The sequence below is a fragment of the Cheilinus undulatus genome, linkage group 6, assembly GCF_018320785.1.
Source record: "Cheilinus undulatus linkage group 6, ASM1832078v1, whole genome shotgun sequence".
Lineage (NCBI taxonomy): Eukaryota > Metazoa > Chordata > Actinopteri > Labriformes > Labridae > Cheilinus > Cheilinus undulatus.
In genome coordinates, this window is record NC_054870.1 from 25725377 (window position 1) to 25747958 (window position 22582).

The window sequence follows — 22582 nt, forward strand, 5'->3', positions numbered from 1 at the left end:
GCATGTATTTAATTTATTACACAATGATTGACAATTTTTGTTGAAGCTGTTAGAAAGTTGGTCAAACTCCTTCCTGTTTGGAGAAGTCATAAAAGCCTGCAAACTCAGAAGGTTGATCTCCATCTTATAAGCCATGTTTTACAGATGAGACAGGGAGCACCTTTGGGAGAACATTCATTGTGTTTTCTCTCCCTGGTCTGCAAAAACATTAGGAAACTGAAGAGAAAACACTTTTGTTTTCTGTAAAAAACGCTCCAGTCTTTTTGCTTCAGAAAAGGATGACTTCCCTGGTCTGAGGGGATGAATAGGACACACATAGCTGTATCTTCAAAGCACATATCAGAGAACAAACTGCAAAGACAACATACAGTCCTTCATGCTCTTGAAGAACAATATGTAAACGATAACCAATGCATTAGGATTCAGTATCACAGCGATCCAGCTGTTCACCAAATGGCACCTTGGCAAGCTTTTCATGTCGTCTATCTGCTCACAAGCACACAATCTCACTGTGTCTGTCTATGTTTGCTTATCAGGGGAAAATACTCCATTAGCCACGCGACAAACACAAAAACATACACACAGGGAAAACAGGTCAGTGTTCACACACAACAGCAGCAGTACACTGACATTTCAGGAGGCTTTAATGGTTGGATAAATGTAGGTTTATTGCATGAGATGAATGTCACGGTCTCTGCAGCATTTTGTGTGCAGGTGTGTGCACATATGTGCACATCAGTGTCATATTGGTGCTATAATGTGTTGACCTAAAGGTTAAATCTTGGCAGACTATAAATGCTTTTTTCATGGCTGCCATCTTGGCAGAAACGCTGCTCTAATGCTTCATCTTCCACTCCTAAATGAGCTGATAAACTGATAAGACACAAGATAAATTTGAGGTCTAAAGCTCTAAAATCAAGACTTTGATCAGTCGCTTCAAACCCAGGCTAATTATGAGAGAGACAATAAGAAAATGTTAGACATATTTGGTCAAGAGGGTGCAGTATTTTAGAATGCTATAAAGGGATTTTTTAATCTTGATTTGGATCTAAAACATTTGAGAGGAGATAAGAGAGTAAGGCAGGGTGATAAAAGGAGAGTGGTTAAGAAACGGTGCCAAAGAGAGAGCGAGGAAGAGATGGTATTAGACAAAGCTAGCTTATCAGTGTGTATCAAATCCAGCGCTGTATCAGACACAGACACTCTGGACGTGTTCATGAACCAGCAGTGTGTGTTTTAGAGGATCAGTGGGCCAAGTTACAGTACGTCTCAATTTGGGCTTATCTTCTAAAAGTGTGTCTATCTGTGTATATGGCTGTAGTGTGTAAAAAGTGTGTAACTAGTCTAAATGATTTATTCACAATTTAACATCAGTTGTTCTTCAAGGTACTTAATTCTTGCTTTAAAAATGAATTCTCATTTCTTTTTTCACCTTAAGCAATAATGGGAGTTATTGGGTATTTCTGGCATATTTTCCATAAAGTATAACCCAAAAGCCAGGCTGAACAATATGTGGTGCATTCAATGACACTGTCTAGGTTTTCAGTCTAACAATAGGCATGCTTTAATTGTTTCTCTGGCTGACGTTTCCCTAGAATTCAGAGTTTTAGTTGCTTATTATTTGATTACTTTAAATAAACTACTGAGTAACAAGGACAAGTTAGGAGGGATTAGGAACAAAAACTTATAAAGCCGGTTCAGACTACACCATGTTTTTGCTTTACATGATAGCACCATGTCAGGCCATGCAATTTTGTCCCAACTTGGCCGACAGCCTAGCCACACTACAAGTGTGATCCTGGCCTGCTCGCCCTCCAAGCACCGCGGTGACATCACAGCAGTTCATCATCATTTGGAGACAACAGCATGGACAAGCATGATGTGAGTAGACAGCTAAACCAAACAGTGCTTCTTCTTTTCCCATGTTTCTGTTATGGGACTGATCCAAGCTACTGCAAGGTTTGCAGAACCTTGAAATAATTTGACATACCTTTTCCCCCTTCTTATTTCTACCTGTTCTTCCCACCTTGCTCCTTTACTTCTTTCTGTCTTTCCTTCTCCTTTCCTTCTCTCTCTTTACATCTTCTTAATCTTGGTTCCAACCAAGCGGCAACTTCCGGTCAAGAAAAATAAAGCCAGTGCGGAAGTGCAAAAAACTGTAATACTGTGAGTGTCCACTTGAGGCTGGCTGCAGAAACACCGGAAGTCCTGTCAGGACACCTGTTAACCAGCCGTTTTTTTACACTAGAAATAAACTGGATTACAGCCTGGTTCAAAAAACCAAATGTGACTCATTAGCTAATGTCTTCGTGTGCTCTCATGGTACAGGGAGTGATTTTTTTTTGTACCACTATGGTTTAGATTATATTTAGGATAAACCTTACTTCGCAGTGATTGGTGTGTCTCATTTGATTGACAGATAGCTCGACAGGCAGAGGCTACGTTTCTGTCGACCAGAATGCTAGCTAGCTAGCTGACAGGAAGTCGGGCTTAGTGGGCGGGCCGTTAGTTTGATCCAAAGTTTGGTTGAGACTGTAATTTCAATATGGAAGCTGCTGCAGATTGGCTTCAAGAGCTGTTTGAGTCCGCCTATTGTAAGCAGATGGCTGACATCACACAGGGTTTGTCCAATTCTTTCTACAGTCTATGGTTCCAACTAACCCTTATACTCTTCCCCCTTTACCATCAATCTTTTCCCCTTTTCTCCAGCACCCACCCACAACTCATCCATCCATCAATACATCCAAGAGGGAGAAAAATCCACATCTAGTACGGAGTAGAGGCCTATCTCAGGCACAAACACACCCAGTTAGAATGGTGATTCACATGGCAACACTGTTTTTGATTGTTTCATGTTAAGAAAGTACAAAAATTGCACATAAACTATATTTTTAGTCTGTGAAATTGTTACAGGAAAGAGTAATCAACCCCAGAATGGAGCAGGTGACCCCAGTCTGGTCCTCATTCCTCCATCATAGGCTCCACATATTTGTATTCCACAGGAGAAATAATGAATCTTTGACCTTCCTGCTCTGCTCTGTGGTGAGAGAGTGAGAGAAGCATGAGGGAGGGAGAATGTTGGGGGAATGGAAAATGAGGAGGGGGCAGCAAATGGGGTAGGGAGAACGAAAGAGAGGATGTGGAGATGAATGTGGTGCTTTAGTTAAATAGGAATCCACCTTCATAGTGCACCTACATCTTTGCTGATTTGAATTTAAGAAGATAAGACACAAGACATGGTAAGTTAAATGTTTGTGACTTTTCATTAAAAAAGGCTTATATGCACTCTGATCACAATCCCCTCCTAAGCTAAATGCAGTTGGACTGTGATCTAATTTTCTGGCTTATAAGCAAGTGAAAAATGACAATGAGACGTCTCAATTTAAGTTTTGGATAGTACCACTATTTAGGGCTGAACAATTTGGTAAAATAATTATATTGAAAATTTTGCCCCCTAATATTGCAATTGTGTTTTAATATGTGGTTATTTTTTAAGTTCCTCATCTTATGTAATTTCTAACAAGCACAAGTAACAAATCCTTCTATTTTATGACAAAATGTTCAATAGATTAAACATGAATTGTAAACACTTACTATGACAACTAGGGCTGAGCTATTTTGAAAAAAATACGCGACCCTGATGACTCAGTGCAAAAGCAATATGAACTGTTGTATTGAAAGGAATGCTAATTTTTATTTCATTCTCATTTTTATCAGACAATCAGACATCAGAGTTTTTGCTTACTATTCTACACCTGAATGTTTGCAAAATTTGTAGAGCATAACTTATCTGCAGCAAAAATGTGTATTAAACTGTTTTTTTTTTGACACACATTTCAAGTTAAATAAATATTGCACATTCTCTGATTTGAAAATTCAATTAACTGTCCAGCCTTACCACAAATAAACAAATATCTGAAATTTTTGTTTATATTTTCAATATGTTTGGTTTGAAACACATAAAGAAGAAACAGGGTGGTTGTTGCTACTTTCTTTAGCAGTAGTTTTACTGTTCTCCCTTCATCAGCTTGCTTCCTCTGCACGAATCATATGACACTCATTAAACAATCAGTTGATTCGATCTTTGTTTTAGGCAAAAGGAAAATCAGGACAATTCAACATGAAAACACTATGTTTACAAACACACATATGGAAATAGTCACTGTATAAACATGTTATTTTTTTTACTCAAGCAAATGCAGCAACATCATGTCTAAAGGTAAAATCATCCATCCATCCATCTATCCATCCATGAATGCATGCACAGGGCCAACATATAGAGGCAAACAACATGGCACACTCACACTCATATCTATGGCCAGTTAAGAGTCACCAGGAACCTTCTTGCTGTTAGGCAACAGCACAAAATGTAAAATCAGGTTAGGAAAAACAACAATATTTAAACTCACTGGTAGGAAAAGGTCAGCTTTATTTAGTATAATCCACACAATTGAATCAGTTGTAATAAGAACTGAATAAATTGAATCTGAATCCTCCCCAGCTCTATCTAACTCAAATGAAACTTCTGCTTCCCTGGATTGTCTCTTTTGTTTTGCATTTATTTAGTACTGGAATTCCAACGAGACTACACAATACTTAACTATTTTCAAGGTAAAACAATTTACACCTTTCAATTTCACTCCCTTAGCATACCAGATCTTTTAAATCTTTCATTTCTTTGCATTTAAATGTATTTTGTAGTGCCACTGTGCTTTTATTCTCATTTTCAATCAGTAGACAGCAGGGAATAGCACCAGTAATGTTGTTCTGCCTTAATAAGGTGTTCTGCCTCTGGATGATTGTTTACCCAATCAGCAGCCAGTTTGATCTGCCAACATCCAATCAGCTCACAAACATTTTGAACACTGATCCAGCCAGCTTTAGGTCTAAAGGCCCAGAAGATAAGCCTCCAGTTTGATCTAGTTCTGAATATGATCTGGCTTATAAACCTTGTATGCCTGTGTGTTTTTGTGTGCTCTTTATTGTGTTACAGTGGCCCCATTAAAGTTACAGTCCTATCCTGGTGAAGCTTAGGAAATCTTAATCACTGTGTGAATTCATTTTGATGAAGCCATATGTCTAAGTGTGCGTGTGTTTGGGGAAGAAACAACGTGTGTGTCTTTGGTGGAAACTGCACTCTGTGCTTTTTTGCAGCTCTCTGTTGAACACACGCACAGACACAAACGCACAAAGCACTCTGTCAGCCTAGACAAGCTAATCCCAGATAAGAGAGTGAAGACAGGCATTTTCATTAATGGCATCGGCTCGCCAACAAAGGGCTGGCTGACAGGCCGGCTAACTAAAGCACAAACAAACACACACCTACACACACACAAGCACACACACTGGATAAAGTTATTTGAAGGCACTAAAGTGATTGGACTATAGACAAACAAAGCTTAAATAGAAACTCGTTTCAAAGAGAGCAGCCGCAGCAGCAAATTCGTTTTACCCCTTAAACAATGCATTCACAGCCATTATCTGCTACATATTCATCTAAAGTCAATACCAAACTCACAACAAAAGATAAATATATTCCTCTAATTAAATTCAGATTTTTTTGTCCTTTCAGATTTAAATGGTAAAAAAATGTGAAAGTGCTGTTACGAAACGCTTAACTTCTGGGTCCACATTTTAAAAAATGTAACTCTAGAAATTGCTCACATTGTCACTTTTCACGGTAAAGTCATGGACCGGCCAAATACACTGAAGAGATTCAGGTTTTATTAGAAATCTATGTGACTGTAAGGGAAGCAGATGGCTAGCTAGCTTACTTTAGCTTAGCGCAAAACTGAAATGAGGGAAAACTAACAAACACAGTCTCCTTTATTACATTTGGCTCTTCCTTAAAAACATATACAAGAAAAAAATAGGTTAGAGTTTTGTGGGAGGATATATATACTGGACTCTGTCTTGGTAATGGGGTGCTCTCTCTATGGCTGTGTTGCAACCTCATGCTAATACTGGAAATTACTGGAATAATCCAAGAGTATCCACCTTATTCTTTGGTGGTCGACTGTCGCTACAAATTCAAGTGAAATTTACAGTAAAGGACAGTCATAGCAAAAACACATTTCTCCCGCTAAAGTGATTGCTTCTTAAGGGATAAATCAGTTTAGTAGATACTCCATTTTTAATTCAAACATCTAAATGCTATTTTCATGTGAAAGTTCTGAGTTATATTTTCTGAAGCTTGTGTGGTGGTTCTACTAACTAGACAAAGTTAAAGATGTGTTTCTAGATGTGTTTTAAACATGATCACTGAATGCATCAGGGATATGGCTCTTTTAATATGCCTACTTACATCATGCAGGGATGTAGTTTCTTAATACGGAATTTTAAATCTACCAAACAGAAGATTTGACTAAGTGAAACATAAATATTAATAAAGTTCCCACATTTAAAGAGGGTCTAGTTGGTGAAATAAAAACTTCAGAAAATCAATAAACTAAAGAAGAGAAATGTTGAAGATCTGACTAAGCTCTACATCTTTATTTAAGTATAAATGGTTGTATCCCCCTCCTTTAACAAAACACAATCATCCTCATTTCTTTGCAAATACTGATACAAAGGTAATAAAGTTAGCTAAACGTACTTATCAGAAGAAATGTCTTTATTTTATCCTCTTAAGTACAAGGCGCTGGAATAACAATCAAGGGCATTCCGATCCCGAGTATCGGATCAGAGTTGACATAAGCATTTTTTAATTAATTGGAAATTGAAAATTTGATCCAATCTGCCTAGTCGATCATTTACATCAGCTGTTGTAAATGTAGCACAATTCAACATAACCCATAAACACACATAAATGTGCATGTAAGTCAACAGTAGTTGCAGCAGCATTAGCAGGCCCATGGCTAAAATGTCAGCAGTACGGAAATACTTCGAGTTTGAGAGCGAAAACGTTAAAAGACGTGTAGATCAGGTCTGCAATGTACTGCTGAGCTAAGCAGGTCTGCTGTGAGCCAGCAGGTCCATTAAGAGCTAAATTTATGTCTTTGTCCCACATCCTCCACCATGAAAAACATTTGTTGCCAAAATGAAAGTGCAGATATTAACAACATCGAAGAACTCGGTGTTTAAAATAGGGCTGTAATGCTTTAAGTAGTGTTGAAACCAAGATGTATGCAGCTAATGCAACAAAAGCTCTCTTTGCATGCTGTTCTGAACACCTGATTTAAAACTATGAGCCAGGTAAAATCCACACAGGATGTACTGGAGCATGAAATTAAAGAAACAACACAAACTAAGACATACCAGAATGAGAAAATGACAATGAATAAAGCTTTTTGATTGGCAGGTAATTTCTGAAACTGCAGTGAGGATGTTTTCTGCTGCTTTCTCTCCTCCCTCTTGTTCCACTGATGAGCTGCAGTAATGCTGTGCTGCCTGCAGAGGGCAAGTCTCCACTACTAACCACTGAACTGTGAAGATTCTGCAGTGTAATAGAAAAGATGCCTCTCTTTCCACCAGTCCCCTCTCTTCTCCCTCTGAACTGCCTTACTTGTTGCATTTATTATCACTACCTTTTAATCCTCTCTTTCACAGCCATTCTTACTTCAACCTCATGCATGCATTCTTTCTTGTCTATGCATGGTAATTCTCTTTATGCATGCATTGTCCACATGTGCCTTTACTTGATGCACACACTTTCTCTCTAGGAAAAATCCCTGCATAAAACATGCTCTCTCACAGCAGGTTTCAAAATCTCTGACTATTTGCATGCCTGCTCTTTTTCTCCCTCTTTATGGAACACTAACATCTACAGTATGTGACCTATAGATAATCCTGACAGTGACAAGGTATTATTGCTAAATAGCCTCCCTTTAATCCTTACACTCTTACACATAAAAACACACAGAAACACACATCCCTACTCTTGTGGAGGTTAAAACTCAAATGTACAAACATGACTGCTCCTACAATTGCTCTCAGCATTATCTCCCATCTGGTCAGTGTTTGACTGTCCAAACCATCAAACTGGGCCAGTCCACTTTCCAGTTACCATTAAAAATCATAAACACACGCTGACACAGCTTCACGAACACACAACTCAATGGGACCATGAAATCACCTCATTAAACACACTCAGCCAGTATTTGATGCAATCGGCACCGCACGCATTCAACGTGAGATTCCTGATATTTCTGTTTATACTGGTCGTTAGAACACACAAGGCAGCCGACCACATAGAAGTCAAAGACTATAAAACTGCAGCTGTTACGTACTAAAAAGAATCTAAATGCCTCACTCTCAAACACCCACACATCTCTGAAAGTACCTCAAATGACTCCAGTAAAATGTAAAAGTTTAACATCCAGACTAAGCTAATAAACATAGGCACATATGCTTCTTCAGTGGGCCTACCTGCGCTCACAGTGATAGCCTCTATGAACTGGTCTCTCCAGCTGTTGGTTCCTACCAGCAGGGCCAGGTTGGTCTTCTTTATCAGCTTATCCACTGTGTTCTGTCAAGAAAAGAGGGATAACAACAGTCAGATGGGAGACAGGATGAAATATAATTTCATAAAACCATATTTACAAAAGGCTATTATTCAATATCAGTGAGAACGGTTTTATTCTTTTATTTGCAACGGATGGTTTGTTTCAGCATAAAAGGCTGAAATTTTCAAAGCATGTTGAAAGGGCTGACTCACAAATGGAGAGTTCCAATAATTACATTTTAAAGAGGCCATGGTGTGTGAGAAGATGCATTTTTGGTATTACAAACTGAACATTTTGGTGAGCCTAAATCAGCCAATCAGGAAAACACACAACACTGTGAACTAGCACCAGCAGTTCTATATCTGTAGACTGGCTTGCCCACAGAGCTGGCTGGACCCCTGAAAACTCCCAATAATGAGCCCCTGACTATTGACTATTGATGATGAATTGGTGCATCCTGACAAATGGTTATCTCATTTTGGAGCTCAAGGGAGTGATGATGGTGGATGATTGGTGATCTGTTCAAGCTGCAAGATTTCTGGTCCCTCCTTCTGCTCTGCCATTGCCAGCTCTGACCTGTATCAGTACTGCACCCCTGCTCTCAACTCCATCACCCCAGCATCTACCTGTGGGTAGAGTTTAAAACTTAAGTAAGAAAGAAATGAAACCTGTTGGCTAAACCTGATGAGAATAAATACATAAGTCTTAAACTACAAAATACAGACAAAACAGCTTCTCTCCTCTTTTCATTTCTGTTTTTTCTGTTGGCATCTTTCTCTCCTTGCCTTGCTTTGTTCCTTGTCTCCTCCAGTCTTCGTATTTATATTTCTTTGTATTTATTTCAAAAGAAGAAACTATGACATAATGAGATAACACACACACAACTCTCATGCCTCCTTGCACAGTCACACACACTTTACACACTAATTAGCAGAGCAGTGGGGATTGCTCGCTCCTTTTCTCTGCACTTCAGAGGGAAACAGGGATGCTAATTGTCTTGAATGGAGCTTAGGGGTGTAAATAGTGCCTTGCTGCTGCTGTGGACGCACACAAGCAGACACTCACATACAACCAGCTTTACCCTGCATGTGAAGTGTTTATCTCACCATATTCATTGAGGTTTTGTAATAATGTTTTTCTCATTCTGTGTCACTGCTATTTTTAACCCGTCCTGGCTTCTTTGTCTTTTCAGTTCTCAGATCTTTAATTCAGGTGGACTGACATACATGAAACACGTGTGTTTCTGCCACTGTGGATCCCTTATGGTGCATGAAAGAAGATATTGAAATGTCTGTAGCCAGCATGTTGCTCTACAAACACAAAAGGTAGATACATCCGCAGGGAACAATGGCTGGTGACCCATAAATCATTGCATCACATCTCTGAGTCTCTCCCTCTCTCATTACCCTGCTTTCTCCTTCATTTCATTGGCATTTTGAAGTGGATTCTCTTTCAACAAACACTCAAAAAAAAACCAAACAAACCAAATAATCGATCATTTCTGTTGAGATGGATTTCAAAAAGTAAGAGGAAGATAATATCATAAAAGACCAAATCTTCCTCTGATAATTATTGGGGCTTTTATATGGACAATTGCAATTTCCTTTAGCAGTAAAAACACTCCTATCAGCTTTTGGTGCTGGAATGTCAAGCTACTAACAAATTCCCATGAATGTACTATTATATATTCCACTTTTACAATGTAATTTAACATAAGAGAATAATGGAGCTTCGTTTTACATGAATAGGTTACATAAAAAAACAGTTCTTTTTGAGGTTCTAACAACTGTCAAAGTGTTTATTTTGTATTTACTGTGTTTCTAGACTAGTGATTAACCACCAGTTTAAATTTTTTTCCTGTCTTACATAAATATCATGCAAGTGGTTCAATAGGCATGTTTTCCATCCATTTTTTTCAATTTAAAAATGGGCTGCACTCTATATATATACAAGTTAAATACCCTTCAGTGTTGGAGTGATTTGACAGTGACAATGCATTTAGTGTAAGTCCATCTCTGTACAGAGTCATTGATAGTCAACTGATAAAAGCTCTGCACACTCTCATTTCAAATCCAGGGGTGGAGTGTTCCCATTATGCCCTGTGAAAAATGTTGAGATGTGTTTAGATGTTGCCTGTTGTACTCCTATGCTAATGTTTGTTGTGAATTATTGTTTTGATGTTAAACATTCTGCACCATGAGTGAAGCTGTCCACTAAGTTGGTCACTTCCTGACAGTGGTGGAGTATGGTCTACAATAAAGAACAGAGTGCAGACTTTTCATTAAAACCCACAATGTGCATTAAAATTACACACTGTGGGTTAAAATCAACTCTGAAATATTTAACACTGAAATTTCAACACTCCAGGCTTTGCTGTGTAGACTCTGCACTGATATATAAGTTAAACTGATACTGACCAAATATCAATAAAATGGTGATAGATGAAGAAAAGAACAGACTTAGCTTCACATGTGCAACAAAAAATTAAGCTATCCTCCAGAAAATACATGGTTAGTGGTTAATTATCAGGAAAATGCTGTATTTCAGGAAAAACATTACAGTTCCATTAAAAAACAGTCAAAATGATATAATTTAACAGACTAGGTTTTATATGATCAGACCTATATCCCAGATTTTACAGTCAGCTCCAAATTAAACACGTCAGAAACAATCCAAATGTATTACATTCATTACTGAAACTTTGAAATGCCAAGTTAACTTCAATATAACTTTTCTATTTTCTCCTCTCGTCTGTTACATCAGACACTCACACTGTTTTACTCCACTGACTGCCAGAGTGGAGTACTTCAGATTGCTATAGTGTCCAGCTCCATGCCCACACACACACACACGCACACACACTAATAAAATTTAATGTACAAAACTACTTGACAAACTATAGCCTCCTGTCAAGTGGCGAGCTGTTACTGGGTGTTATTAACAATCTGTTTAGAGTGAGAGTGTGGGTGGAGAGGCAGCAGAGAACACGCATAAAGAAACAAACTCTCATGTAGACACAAAATGAAACATGTATGATAATTACATCTTCGCTTTTGTCTTATGAGTCTGTGTGGGGGAGGAAGAGGTTGGAAAGAACTGGTACACTGATTACACCATTATTTCCTGTATGTATCAGAAAGGTTTGACTGTTTGTGTGTAAGTACTCTACATGAGGGCGATAATTTTACGTGTATGTGTGCCACTCTTTATTAAATCAATAGACCACCCAATTAAAGCCAAATACAAATGAGTCAAAGTTAAGTGTTTTTGATTTCTGCTACATCTCTATCCTCAGCACAGATTAACAGAGTTCACTGCTGTGATTCCAGTGTCTCCTAACTACTTTGGTACAACTATGTAATTTAATTGTTTGAAGTGTGACATCTGTAGTTATTTTTTTTTAGAGGGATTTGCATTTTAGAATTTTTAAGGTAATTGTTTAAAATTTCCATTGAATTTTAAGTACCTCGCTTGAAATGTCCAGAGAATTTGCCATTTTGGTATTTTGAGAAATTTGCTTCGAAATTTTCTTGTATTTTTATGGAAATTTTGGAGATTTATTTAGGAGGGTTTCATTGGACGTTTGAGTGTTTTTTGGCATTGTCCTTGGAATTTGAGAAATTTGTTGGAATGTTTGGGTAAATTTTCTTGCATTTTCATGGAAATTTCAGGAAAATTATTTTTATGTCTGTTGTTTTCACTGAATTTTGGGGAATGTATTCATAAATTTTGGGGGAATTTACTTTGAAATTTGGGGAATTTGCTTAACATTTTCAGGAATTTATATGGAATGGAAATATTTATTTGATTATTTAGGCTTAATGACAAAATTTCACTGAAACATTTGAAAAATTTTGTGTCTTTTTTGTGGGATAATTTAAAAATATGATAAGGATTTTTTTTACTGAAATTGTGGGGTATTCATGTGGATTTTAGAATGGAAAACTTAAAAGAAATATCTGTCCAAAGAAAATGATGATGTATCCCTACTTATCCAATATACAGTAAGTGGTAAAAACTAAAAATGCATTCCTAACAAAAGCTCACGTTCCGCAGGTTAAAACCTTCTAAAATTTAATCCAGGGTGCAATTTTGCTTAAAGATATGGGAAGAAGACCAATCCAGCCACATGATATCACTACTAGAGTGCACTGCACAAACCTACATGTGAATCTATTTTACGCATTTCCTCCAAAATGTAGAAATCTGTGCATCTTTGTACATTTCAAAAGCAATAATGCCAATTTTATTTTGCCTGTCAGTTTCATTGATTGAGCTACAGATGCCAGTTTGCTCTCTTCAGCACTACGGAAAGCTCCACATTTACACTCATGCCATCAACACTATCAAGTTTTACAATACAAATGCTCTCATGTACCCAGTAACTACTCATGTATGAATCATCTACCTTCAAACATGAGGCACACACTCTCATTTCTTATTCTAGTTTATTAATAGTTATCATTAAACTATTTATTCTTCTACTTAAATACCAAGACCACATAGCCCAAAAGGCCCCCTATTGATCCCTTGGTCTCTTTCCTTTTGTCTTTCCTAGTATGATGATGCTTAATGTGCCTTTGTCTCAGTTTTCCATGATGTTGTTAATGTTACCACCATGATTCTAAACGGACTACTTTATTCTTCTTCAGGTCTTTAATATAAACTAAGGATGTTCCCAGGCATCTATTTCCTCATTCAGCTAAGTACTCATTTAAATTGTATTTAACCAACTCGTCTAAAGGAAAGAACCTATTTAGAGAACAGTCAAATTAATCAGAGGGTCATTGTGTCAGAAGATATGATGTTAGCCTGATAGACTGTGTAGAGCGTGGCTAATGTTAGCTGCTAACTGCAGGCATCCCTAATATAAAACTCATCAAAGCTGATTGTCTTTTCCCTTCCTACCTCTTCCTGTGCAAAACCAGATTGCAGGCAGTAGCATCTTAGCTCCAATGATATGCACAACACTCTTGCTTTAGTTGTCACTATGCGACATAACCACATCCTGACGTCTTGCGCCCAAGACGGGAAAGCGCTGATTTGCTTTGCACCATAGACGCATGACATTCAAGCTGCAAAAATATTAGAAAATAATTAAGTTATAACTGAATGAAAAGGCTGCACGTTTTATGGATAAAGAATTCATAACTATCTTAAAATAACAGAAAACTATTTTTGATTAGAAAAAAAAACAATCCTTTATTTTATTTTTTGGCACAGCTGCAGAGTGCCACTTGGGGCAAAAGAACCAGATGTGGCATCAAAGTGGCTTCCCGACCCCTGAATTAGGTCGGTATGTCTATTTATGCAGGATGTGTGATGAATTCATCTCTGATTAGGTTTGAAACATTCATTAAGTGAGTCATCAATAAGTGTTTGGTTTACCAGCTAATACTGGACATATGCTGAAATGGCTTTGAGGAAGACACTGAGAGCTGAGTTTCTTCCAGTGCCCTCTCCTCTGCCATCAGTATGTGAATATGAGTGGGAATGGATGTCTCCTACCTTGAACTCGTACGATTCCTCTATGATGACCTCCAGTTTGACATGGTCTCCCAGCATGGGGCGGCCCATCTCAGCAATGCGCCTTTCTTCTTCATCTTTCCCTGTCAGCGGCTCTTCTTCCTCCTCTGCTTCTTTCTGCTTGTCCTCTGAAAACACAAGAACACAACGACCAAATGCAGTGTTAGAGATAGACTGCAGCAGTAAGCCTTGCAGCAGTACTTTGGATGTTATTTTACTGGGATATTCAACATAGAATCATTGCTTAAATGGATATTAGTAAAACAGACTGACAGATAAAAACATATAAAATGGTTTAACTGAGTTTGGATTTGAGAATAAAACAAAATGTCTTTTTTTTTAAACCCAAGAGATTATCTAAAGTAAAAGCAAAAGCTAAATTATGAATGAACTTTATAAGATGTGATAAAATGAAATGTGTCATGTCTTTAACCAACAGAATTCAGTTTAGCCCTGTCTTTCTCTGTTTCTCAGGCACAACCCCCCTCCTTCCTTCTTTCTTCTTCTCCCCTTTCTTTACGGTGTGTGTCAGTAATTGAGATTCACTGTAGAGCTTAAACTCTCTGCTGGGATCAAAGAGACAGAGAGAGAGGGGGGCATACGAAGAAAGGCAAAGAGCGAGAAAGGCTGTGATAAAATTTTCCATGGGGTAACGGTTATCCATGCTATTGCTCTTCATTATAGTGCAGTGCATTGTGGGTCTGCATCAGCTCATTGGTCATTGGTTCCCCTCTGTTTAGTTACAGCATGGGCCTTAGTGCTCAGTCGCACACGTGTGCAGTATCCCTGCCACTGAGGGGTTTCATCAAACTTTTACTCTATAATAACAGAAAAGCACTCATGAGGCATGATAGCTGAAAGCAAGGAGGGCAGCCGTCGTAGGAACCTCTCAGGCACAGAGAAAACAGCCTGTAGCAACAATGATTTATGAGTGACCGTGGTAAAGTTTATTGTTATTAAGGAAAACCTTCATGATTTTTGAGAATTAAGTAATGGTTAAATGAAAATAAAATAAATATATCATCCATTTCAGTTATCAAAAGTCCACCAAACAATTCAGAATTTGTTTAGTCAACATTAATTAAGTTGGCTTTTTTACAGTGTATGGCAGAAGGAAATAGTTATTTAGTTTCATGTGTATTTGTTTGTCTGGAGTTCCAGAAGAGTTGAATGGAATCAGATCAAATGTGATACACTTAAAAAATCTGCTGATCATAATTAGTGGAACATTATTTAAACCATTGAAGCTTGAAAATTCAAAACAACATGTTTGCAGTTTTGTGAACATAAATACGTCTTTACTTCTAAGATTAAAGCTGGCTCTCTTTATTCATGTTCAATAAAATCAAAGTTAATCACTGTTCTGTTGAAGTGTGCACCAGAGAGATTTTTTTTTATTCAACATATACCATTATTTGTTTAATATTTATCATTTGTTTTTGTAGTTGTTATTGTTGTTGGTATTACTCATTAATTATTGTAATATAATGGCCTCAAATCGCTTTTTATTACAGGGGCAATTTACATGATGCCACCTGTTGCACTTTATCAGTTTTATAATTTCTTTTTCCCACCTTCTTACAAGAGTTGAGACCACTAATGGTAGTGTTATAATCAGACTTGCATTTTCATGCCCTTAAAAATCAACAAAAAACAAACAAACAAACTGACAAACTGACAAACTGACAAACAAACAAAAAAAAATGTATTTAGCTGTCATAAGTGTATCCATTGGCCTAAGCCCATTGATATACTTAATATTTGCCCTAATATGGGCCCATTTTAATAAGCTGGGTAATTAAGTAAAATGTAATTTGTATGATATCCTAATGAACACAGCCAGCATGTATCACAGATAAAGTATATCAGCAGTTTATGATACACAGATGAGGAACAAATGTGCAGACATCACTGTACACTGAATGCGCAGAGATTTTTAAAAGGCATCAGTCTGTTAACAGTCTGAACTGAGCTGCATTCGAACAGATGATCAGTTAAGGTATTTCCTTCTTTTTCCCCTCTCTGCGTGTAATAACACAAGGCTGAGCTCTGCTCTGTTTCACTGTGTGCTTGTAGAGGGGATCAGGCTGGCAGCACCACTATTTAACAGCTTTTCTGCCTCATTAGGTCCAGAAAATAAATTTACAGAAAACAGTGGCATAATGCTTAGTGAATAAAGCATTTGGATTGTAGTTTTGATTGAAATGACTTATTAATTTAGGAAACCTGAGCAGGGCTGAGGAGTGCATCTCTAGTCAAAGCTTGTGAAGTTTGTCTACATGAGGGAAGTTGTTACAAGAAAAATAGACCTCAGTGCTAACATATAGGGTACAATGTAGCTCTGCTGCTATCACTGACACAACATCTTTCACCCCCCTTGAGTAGACCCCATCTGACACCCAGCAGTGGCCACTTCATATGATACTATCTTAACCATTTTTAAATTCGGGTTAAATTTATTGTAAGGCATGTTCTTGTCACTCATATTCTTGTTTTCTAATGACTCATTTCTGGACCTCAGAAAATAGTGCATGAGATAAATAACATTAACACAAAATATAAAATATTGAGCTATGACTATCACATTACATTCAGTAAAACTGACCCTGACTGACAAGTTAGCATAATTCTTTTTGCAGTGTGCTATCAAATGGCCTTCAGCCTGTACTGGTTTGTTAGAAATAAATTATGAAGGTTAAAAGCTCTGAATATCTTAAATAATTTTCCCCTTTAAATAATGAGTTTGATTATGTGTTTAGCTCTGAAATCCATGCAAAGAGAAGAATTTCTCTTTGAGTCACACAGCCTTCACAGTGTCCCTACAGACATGTTGGATTCACACATCTGTAAACACACATCATCACTATATAACGGTGATGTAATGAACTTAATTAGCAGCCTACACTTCACCTCACATGGATTGACCTGGCAGCATCCTTCTACCTGCTCTCTCCTCCCTGTGTGGAAGCCGCTAATGGTGCGGTTGTGCGTGCGTGAATGGACCTGACAGAGGTTGAGTGTTTCAGGGTAAGATGCTGCTTCCTGTCAGAGCTGCTGTCTCAACCATTTATCATTTTGATTTTTCTCCCCTCTAGTGTCTTCCTCTCTGCTCCTCTGCAGCTCATTTCAATTCAGCTCAACTGGATGTGATTTACAGCCAAAGCACATACACACAAACATTGTTTCTAACTGGGAGGGCAGTATATCTAGATTTTTCTCCAAATCTGGCCCTGTTTTACTATAACCACTTTCAAATGAATCTTTAAACGCATGTGGACATAATCTACATTATCCTAAAATATCAGTCTCCTTGTTAGATAACTTTCCCTCTTCTTAATCTTTTTCCTTTTATCTAGCTCTTATCATCTCATCCTCTTCCTCCTCAAAGTCTTAAATTAGTATTCCTCATTTCTTACTTCTTCCTCCACTCCAGTGTCCTGATATAGTTTTAATTCAAATGAGCTTCAGTGAAAAGGCAGCAGAGAGCAGTGAACGTATTGAGTTTTCAACCTTTGTAACATAGCTGTCACTTTAATGCTGCTGCCTCGGTTTTTTCACAGTGAACTGATGAGTCAGTGCATGGACTATTAGTGATGTCTGTATATGGAGTCATACGTTTCTCTTCAATCTAAGAGCACTGCTTCTAATCTGCTTTGTCTGCCACCACCTCTGAAAAGAGGATTGTTGAGAAATTATCATAACATTTTCTAGCCAGCATTTGTTTCTAATGTGGATCCTTTCATCTTTGTTATATCCTGCTGCCCTTCCTAATGAGTGCACCCTCCACCTTAAATCACTCTATCAGAGGTAATTCTTCATCACTGCTTCCTTCATTATATGACCTCAATCTGAACCACAATAAATGAGCTTAATCAGAAATTTAGAACTTTAAAATTTAAGTGACAATGGTGTAAGGGCAAAAGAGGGTAACCTTGTAAAGCAGATGGATATACCAGGCTGTCGTCAGGCAAATCCATCTTGAAAAGCTCCAATCCACAATGTCTGTGCCGAGCTGAGAACTGTTTTGCAGTGTTTCTATTGTGTGTGTAGCTCCACCATTTAGGGACAGATAGATGAACTTGATTTTGACTTTTGAAAATGGAATAATCTTGATAGATAATTATGTCACTCCCCCTGAATAACACAAACACCAGAGAGAATGTGGGCTCCTGATTGGCACAAAACAGCTGGACTGCTGCAGACATGGAGTATGTGTAATTAGGAAACATGCTTACCAAAAACTAAGCTGAAAAGAATAACAGGAAAATGAACACATAGCAGGACATAAAGAAAAACAATCAAACTTTTATACAAAACTATTTGTTATTGCCCTTTAACAGAAACATGTGATCGACTTATTTTACTTTATTAATATCTGAGTGCATCATTGACTGCTGCTAATGTTCACTTTGTTGAGCAGTTAATACTGAACAGAGATCAATTTGTTTCAAGTTAGATCAGATTTTTCATTTAGTTTAATAGGAAGGAACAGCTTCTTCTGCTGTTTCTGATATATGATACTGGTAGGACAGCTCTGTGCATGACTAAATGCTTTTATTCTCATTAAATGCTTGGTGCATGTATACACACATCATAAAAGGATCACTTAGCATCCATGACTGAATCAATGTTGCAAATTTAAACATAGCTACTATGTGTTGCTGCTAGGTATGCTTTCACACCTTCTCATACTTTGATGGCGTCTTGAGTTACACAGAAGTGATGAAAGATGACTGAAGGAGAAAAACGGGCTCCATAGAATAAGAAAAAATAGGGAAAGAGATAGAAAGAACAATCGACAGAGAGGAGAGAGAAGAGTAGAGGACTTTAACATCCTGTCATGTTTGATAGATTTAGGTTCCTTCAGAAGAGAGAGGAGAGTACGAGGGGAGGGGAGGCATCTTTGCAAACTGTCATCATATAAAGACAAGAGGAGGAGCAGAGGGGAGAAACTTCTGCGCCGTGTCAAAGAGGAGACGGGCAGATGTAAGGAGAAATACGACAGGAGAGAGAAAAGGGGGGCAGGAGAAGACACGGTGTTTGACAGGATTAAATAGTACAGCGGGGGACGAGAGGGGGAGGAGGGGGAGGCAGAGGGAGGAGCAAGAGGAGGGAAAGTTATGCTGTCACACTTATGGAGAGTCCCACAGGGGAAGACAGAATAGGAGCAGAGGAGAGGAGAAAACACAAATGGATCTTTTAACTGGTTTTGTCTGTCCACTGGGGAGGAGAGGAGGGAAAAACGGGAAAGAAGGAGGTTTGAAGAGGAGGAGGAGAAGCCGATAAACCCATAAATGAGGAGGGAGATATGGGAGAGTAGGGACACGATGAATGGAAAAAAGTATGGCAGCTTGTAAATGCAGGTGAAGAGGAAGAAGTAAAGGAATAAGGAGGAGATGAGAGGATGAAAATAAACAAGGAAGAGAGAAGAGGAGGAAAGAGGAACCAGAAGGTAAATAAGGAGGAAAAGGAAGTAAAAAAGAGGAGGAATAAACATTCAAAGATAAACAATATAGAAATGATAAGTGGAGCTGAAAGGAAAAACAAGTATAAAAAGACAAAGAAGAGATGGAAAGAGATTTATATTTGAATCCTTCTTAATCAAATCAATAAAACAAACAAAAGAACACCATTAGTTTCCAATAATCATCAATCAGCTCATATCTAAGTTGCATATATGTGCAAATGATTGCAGTTATGACACGCATGAACACACACTTACTCTATCTGGTGATTTGTAATGACTAATGACCCTTAATAATGCTCATTAAACGTGTTAATATGTTGTTTACTACTGTAAACATCATTAAGGAGAGTTTGGTTGCTTCATACACTGAAAGATGTATACTAATGTGTATTCTCCTGATTAAAGCAAAAATGAAGAGGCTTTAATGTTAGCAAGCACTGGCATCATAATCAGAGTATTATGTCTCCCATTAATTCATGTTGTTCTGACACATGCATGGTCTTAATCAAAGCCAGGAATTATCATTATGTACTTTTTCATAATTAATTACGGACAAGAGGATGTTCTTGTTGAATATACTCTGACACATATTCACACATGCAAATGCAGTATTTATATTCTCCTTTTACATAGAAAATGCTGAAAATGTTCAGGCCCAAGCTTATTATGACCACACAAAAGAAACCAATGTAAGCGCTTACAAGTGGGGGAATAAGTTGGGATGTTGTGTTAAGTGTGAGTGAAATAGAGATCAGTAATCTTCAAATCATTTTCAACCTATTTACAAATAAATACAGCACAAATACAAGATACTTAAGATAAAACTGACCACAATTTTTATAATTTGGAAAAATAGACTGTCTTTCTCATGCAGACTGTTGCTTGACATTGTCTAGCTGAAATAAGCAGGGATGTCATCTGGATGGAAGCATATGTTGCTCCTCATTATCAATAGGCATTAAAAGATGTTTAAGTTACCCATGCCATGGGCACTAATACACCTCTACATAATCACACATACTGACTTCTGGACTTGTGTTCAGAATAATCCCAATACTTCTCCTCCTTTTTAGCACAAAGGACCTTTTTTTCCCCCCACAGATATAGACCTGTCAAACCACAGCACAGTTTTCTGCTTTAGGTCAATTCATCTCAGATGAGCTCTAGCCCAGAAAGGTTGGCAGCACCTCTGGGTGTTGTTGATGGATGGCTTTCACTTTGCATGGTAAGGCCTTAACTTGTTGATGCAGTGAGGTCATGTGCAACATGTTGTAGACAACAAAATCAAAATGTGTTAAAAAAAAAAAAGGTGATACGCTTGAAAACAAAATACCTTATCTCTGTTCTGTTTTCAGTTTAATTCAGGTTGAATAGAACTATCTTTATTTTATTTTTGTTCTTAAATTTCACATTTAACAGCATGTCCCAACTTTTTGGGGACAATTATGGCTTATATTTCTGAGAATACCTCAAAGAAGCATTTATATATTTGCAATTTCCTTTTTAACTATGTAAAAGACTTTGAAATGCTCTATGTTTGAAACAAAAGTCATGTCAGGAATGGGAGCATATGCTGCTCTGGCACTTCGCTAGGCCAGCCTTGGTCCTGTACTGCTCTGGCCTCCTGATGGCCATTGTATAGGCCCGTGCCAAGGCCCACACCCCATCTCTCCAGGTATCTTCCCTGCTGCCCTCTCAATGATGCATGCGGCTGCCACTTGCATGTGGCTCAGCCCACCTGGTCCTGGGCACCAAGTATGTAGTGAGCTGGATCAGGCTCTGGAAAGTGCACCAGGTGCCCAAAAAGAAGCTGTTGCTATTACTGTATCAGGCAGCTGACCCTTCCCACCCCTGCTCTTCTGATCCTGTCAGGGTTAGACTCAGGGTCTTACCAATAATAAGAAGGCAAAAAAAATCTGGTTTTTGCAGTACAAACAAAAGTAAAACACCCAACAGAGGCACCAGAGGTGAGTTGGGAAGAGTATAAACTGATGAAACTCCACTCAACAGGAACATCATCGCCCTGCTCACTCACTTGTGGTAAGTGTTTCAGAATATTACCTGCTGGGTTCACACATTGGCTCCCCCTCATTAGACACAGACTTTCTTCTAAGCTGCGAAAAGTCTACATTAAGTCAGGGTGAACAGATTCGACCATTTGTGAGCACACTTACTGACCCTCCTGGACAATGTTGGGAAATTTTTACTGGTGCACTCTATGGGCTACAGGGGTTAATGCATCTGTGTTGTAACATGTTGCCATTTTTGTATCTCCCTGAGTGCATATTTTGCATGTCCTTGCATTTCTATGTGTGTATTCGTGTATGTGTATATTAGGACGTAGGGGTTATGACCCTCTGTGGGGCGCTTGTGTTTTCAGCTGGTTTCCCTCTCAGCACTGTCCTCTTCCTCACGCTGCACTGTCTCCCGCTCGGATGACTGACGGGGGTTCACAGGCTTCAGTGAACTCTCCTCTGCCTCCTGCTGTCCTGAGGCTCCTCTGAACCGAGTCAAAAACCTGCAATATCACAGGGCCATCCGGAAACTTCTAACAGCCTCCAGTGGATTTAGCTTTAACCTCCAGAAAAACACTGTCTCAACCTGCAAATACTACATATCCACCCACCTGCGCAAACAAGAACAGGCTGGAAACAAGTTCACACCTGCTCTCTGCAGGTAGTTGAAAGGTGTTTTAGGGACATGAGGAAAAACTGGGCCAGAAATAAAGGAGGAGTAGGTAGGTTGATGGAAATGTAGAGCAAAAGCCATTTTATTCTCTCCTGAACTAATAAGATATTGTAACAGCTGTGTAGATGCATTTTCTTTTGTCAATTATAATTTGTAGGCAAGCAGATGTGTGGGAACTGCTGGCTTAATTCAAATTATAAATGAAAACTATCACTATAACGCTGATATCTAATAGGGACTGCTTGTCCAGATTACAGTATGGTGGGGGAGATAACACATACAAAAAATCAGTGCAATAAATGCCAATATATTAGATGTCTTTCAGTTGCAATAGAAAAATAGCATGGATATCCTCCATTTATTTTTCAAAGTAACCTTGATAACTTTGAATTGAAGGCCTCTGTAGATCTCAGAAAGGAAATGTCACAATTGTCCAGTTTCTTTCTTCCAGTTTAGA

The 22582-nt window shown here is 38.2% G+C and overlaps 1 protein-coding gene across 2 annotated transcripts in view; it reads right to left on the minus strand.

The window, feature by feature from the left end:
- slc8a1b (solute carrier family 8 member 1b) overlaps positions 1 to 22582 on the minus strand; it is a 212397-nt gene that overhangs the window by 26689 nt on the left and 163126 nt on the right. For both annotated transcript variants that reach the window (XM_041789129.1, XM_041789128.1), the window contains exons 6-7: positions 13953 to 14098; positions 8368 to 8467 (exon numbers count right to left, since the gene is read on the minus strand). In XM_041789129.1, coding sequence (XP_041645063.1) covers positions 8368 to 8467; positions 13953 to 14098 — 246 coding nt within the window. The remainder of the gene's footprint in view (positions 1 to 8367; positions 8468 to 13952; positions 14099 to 22582) is intronic.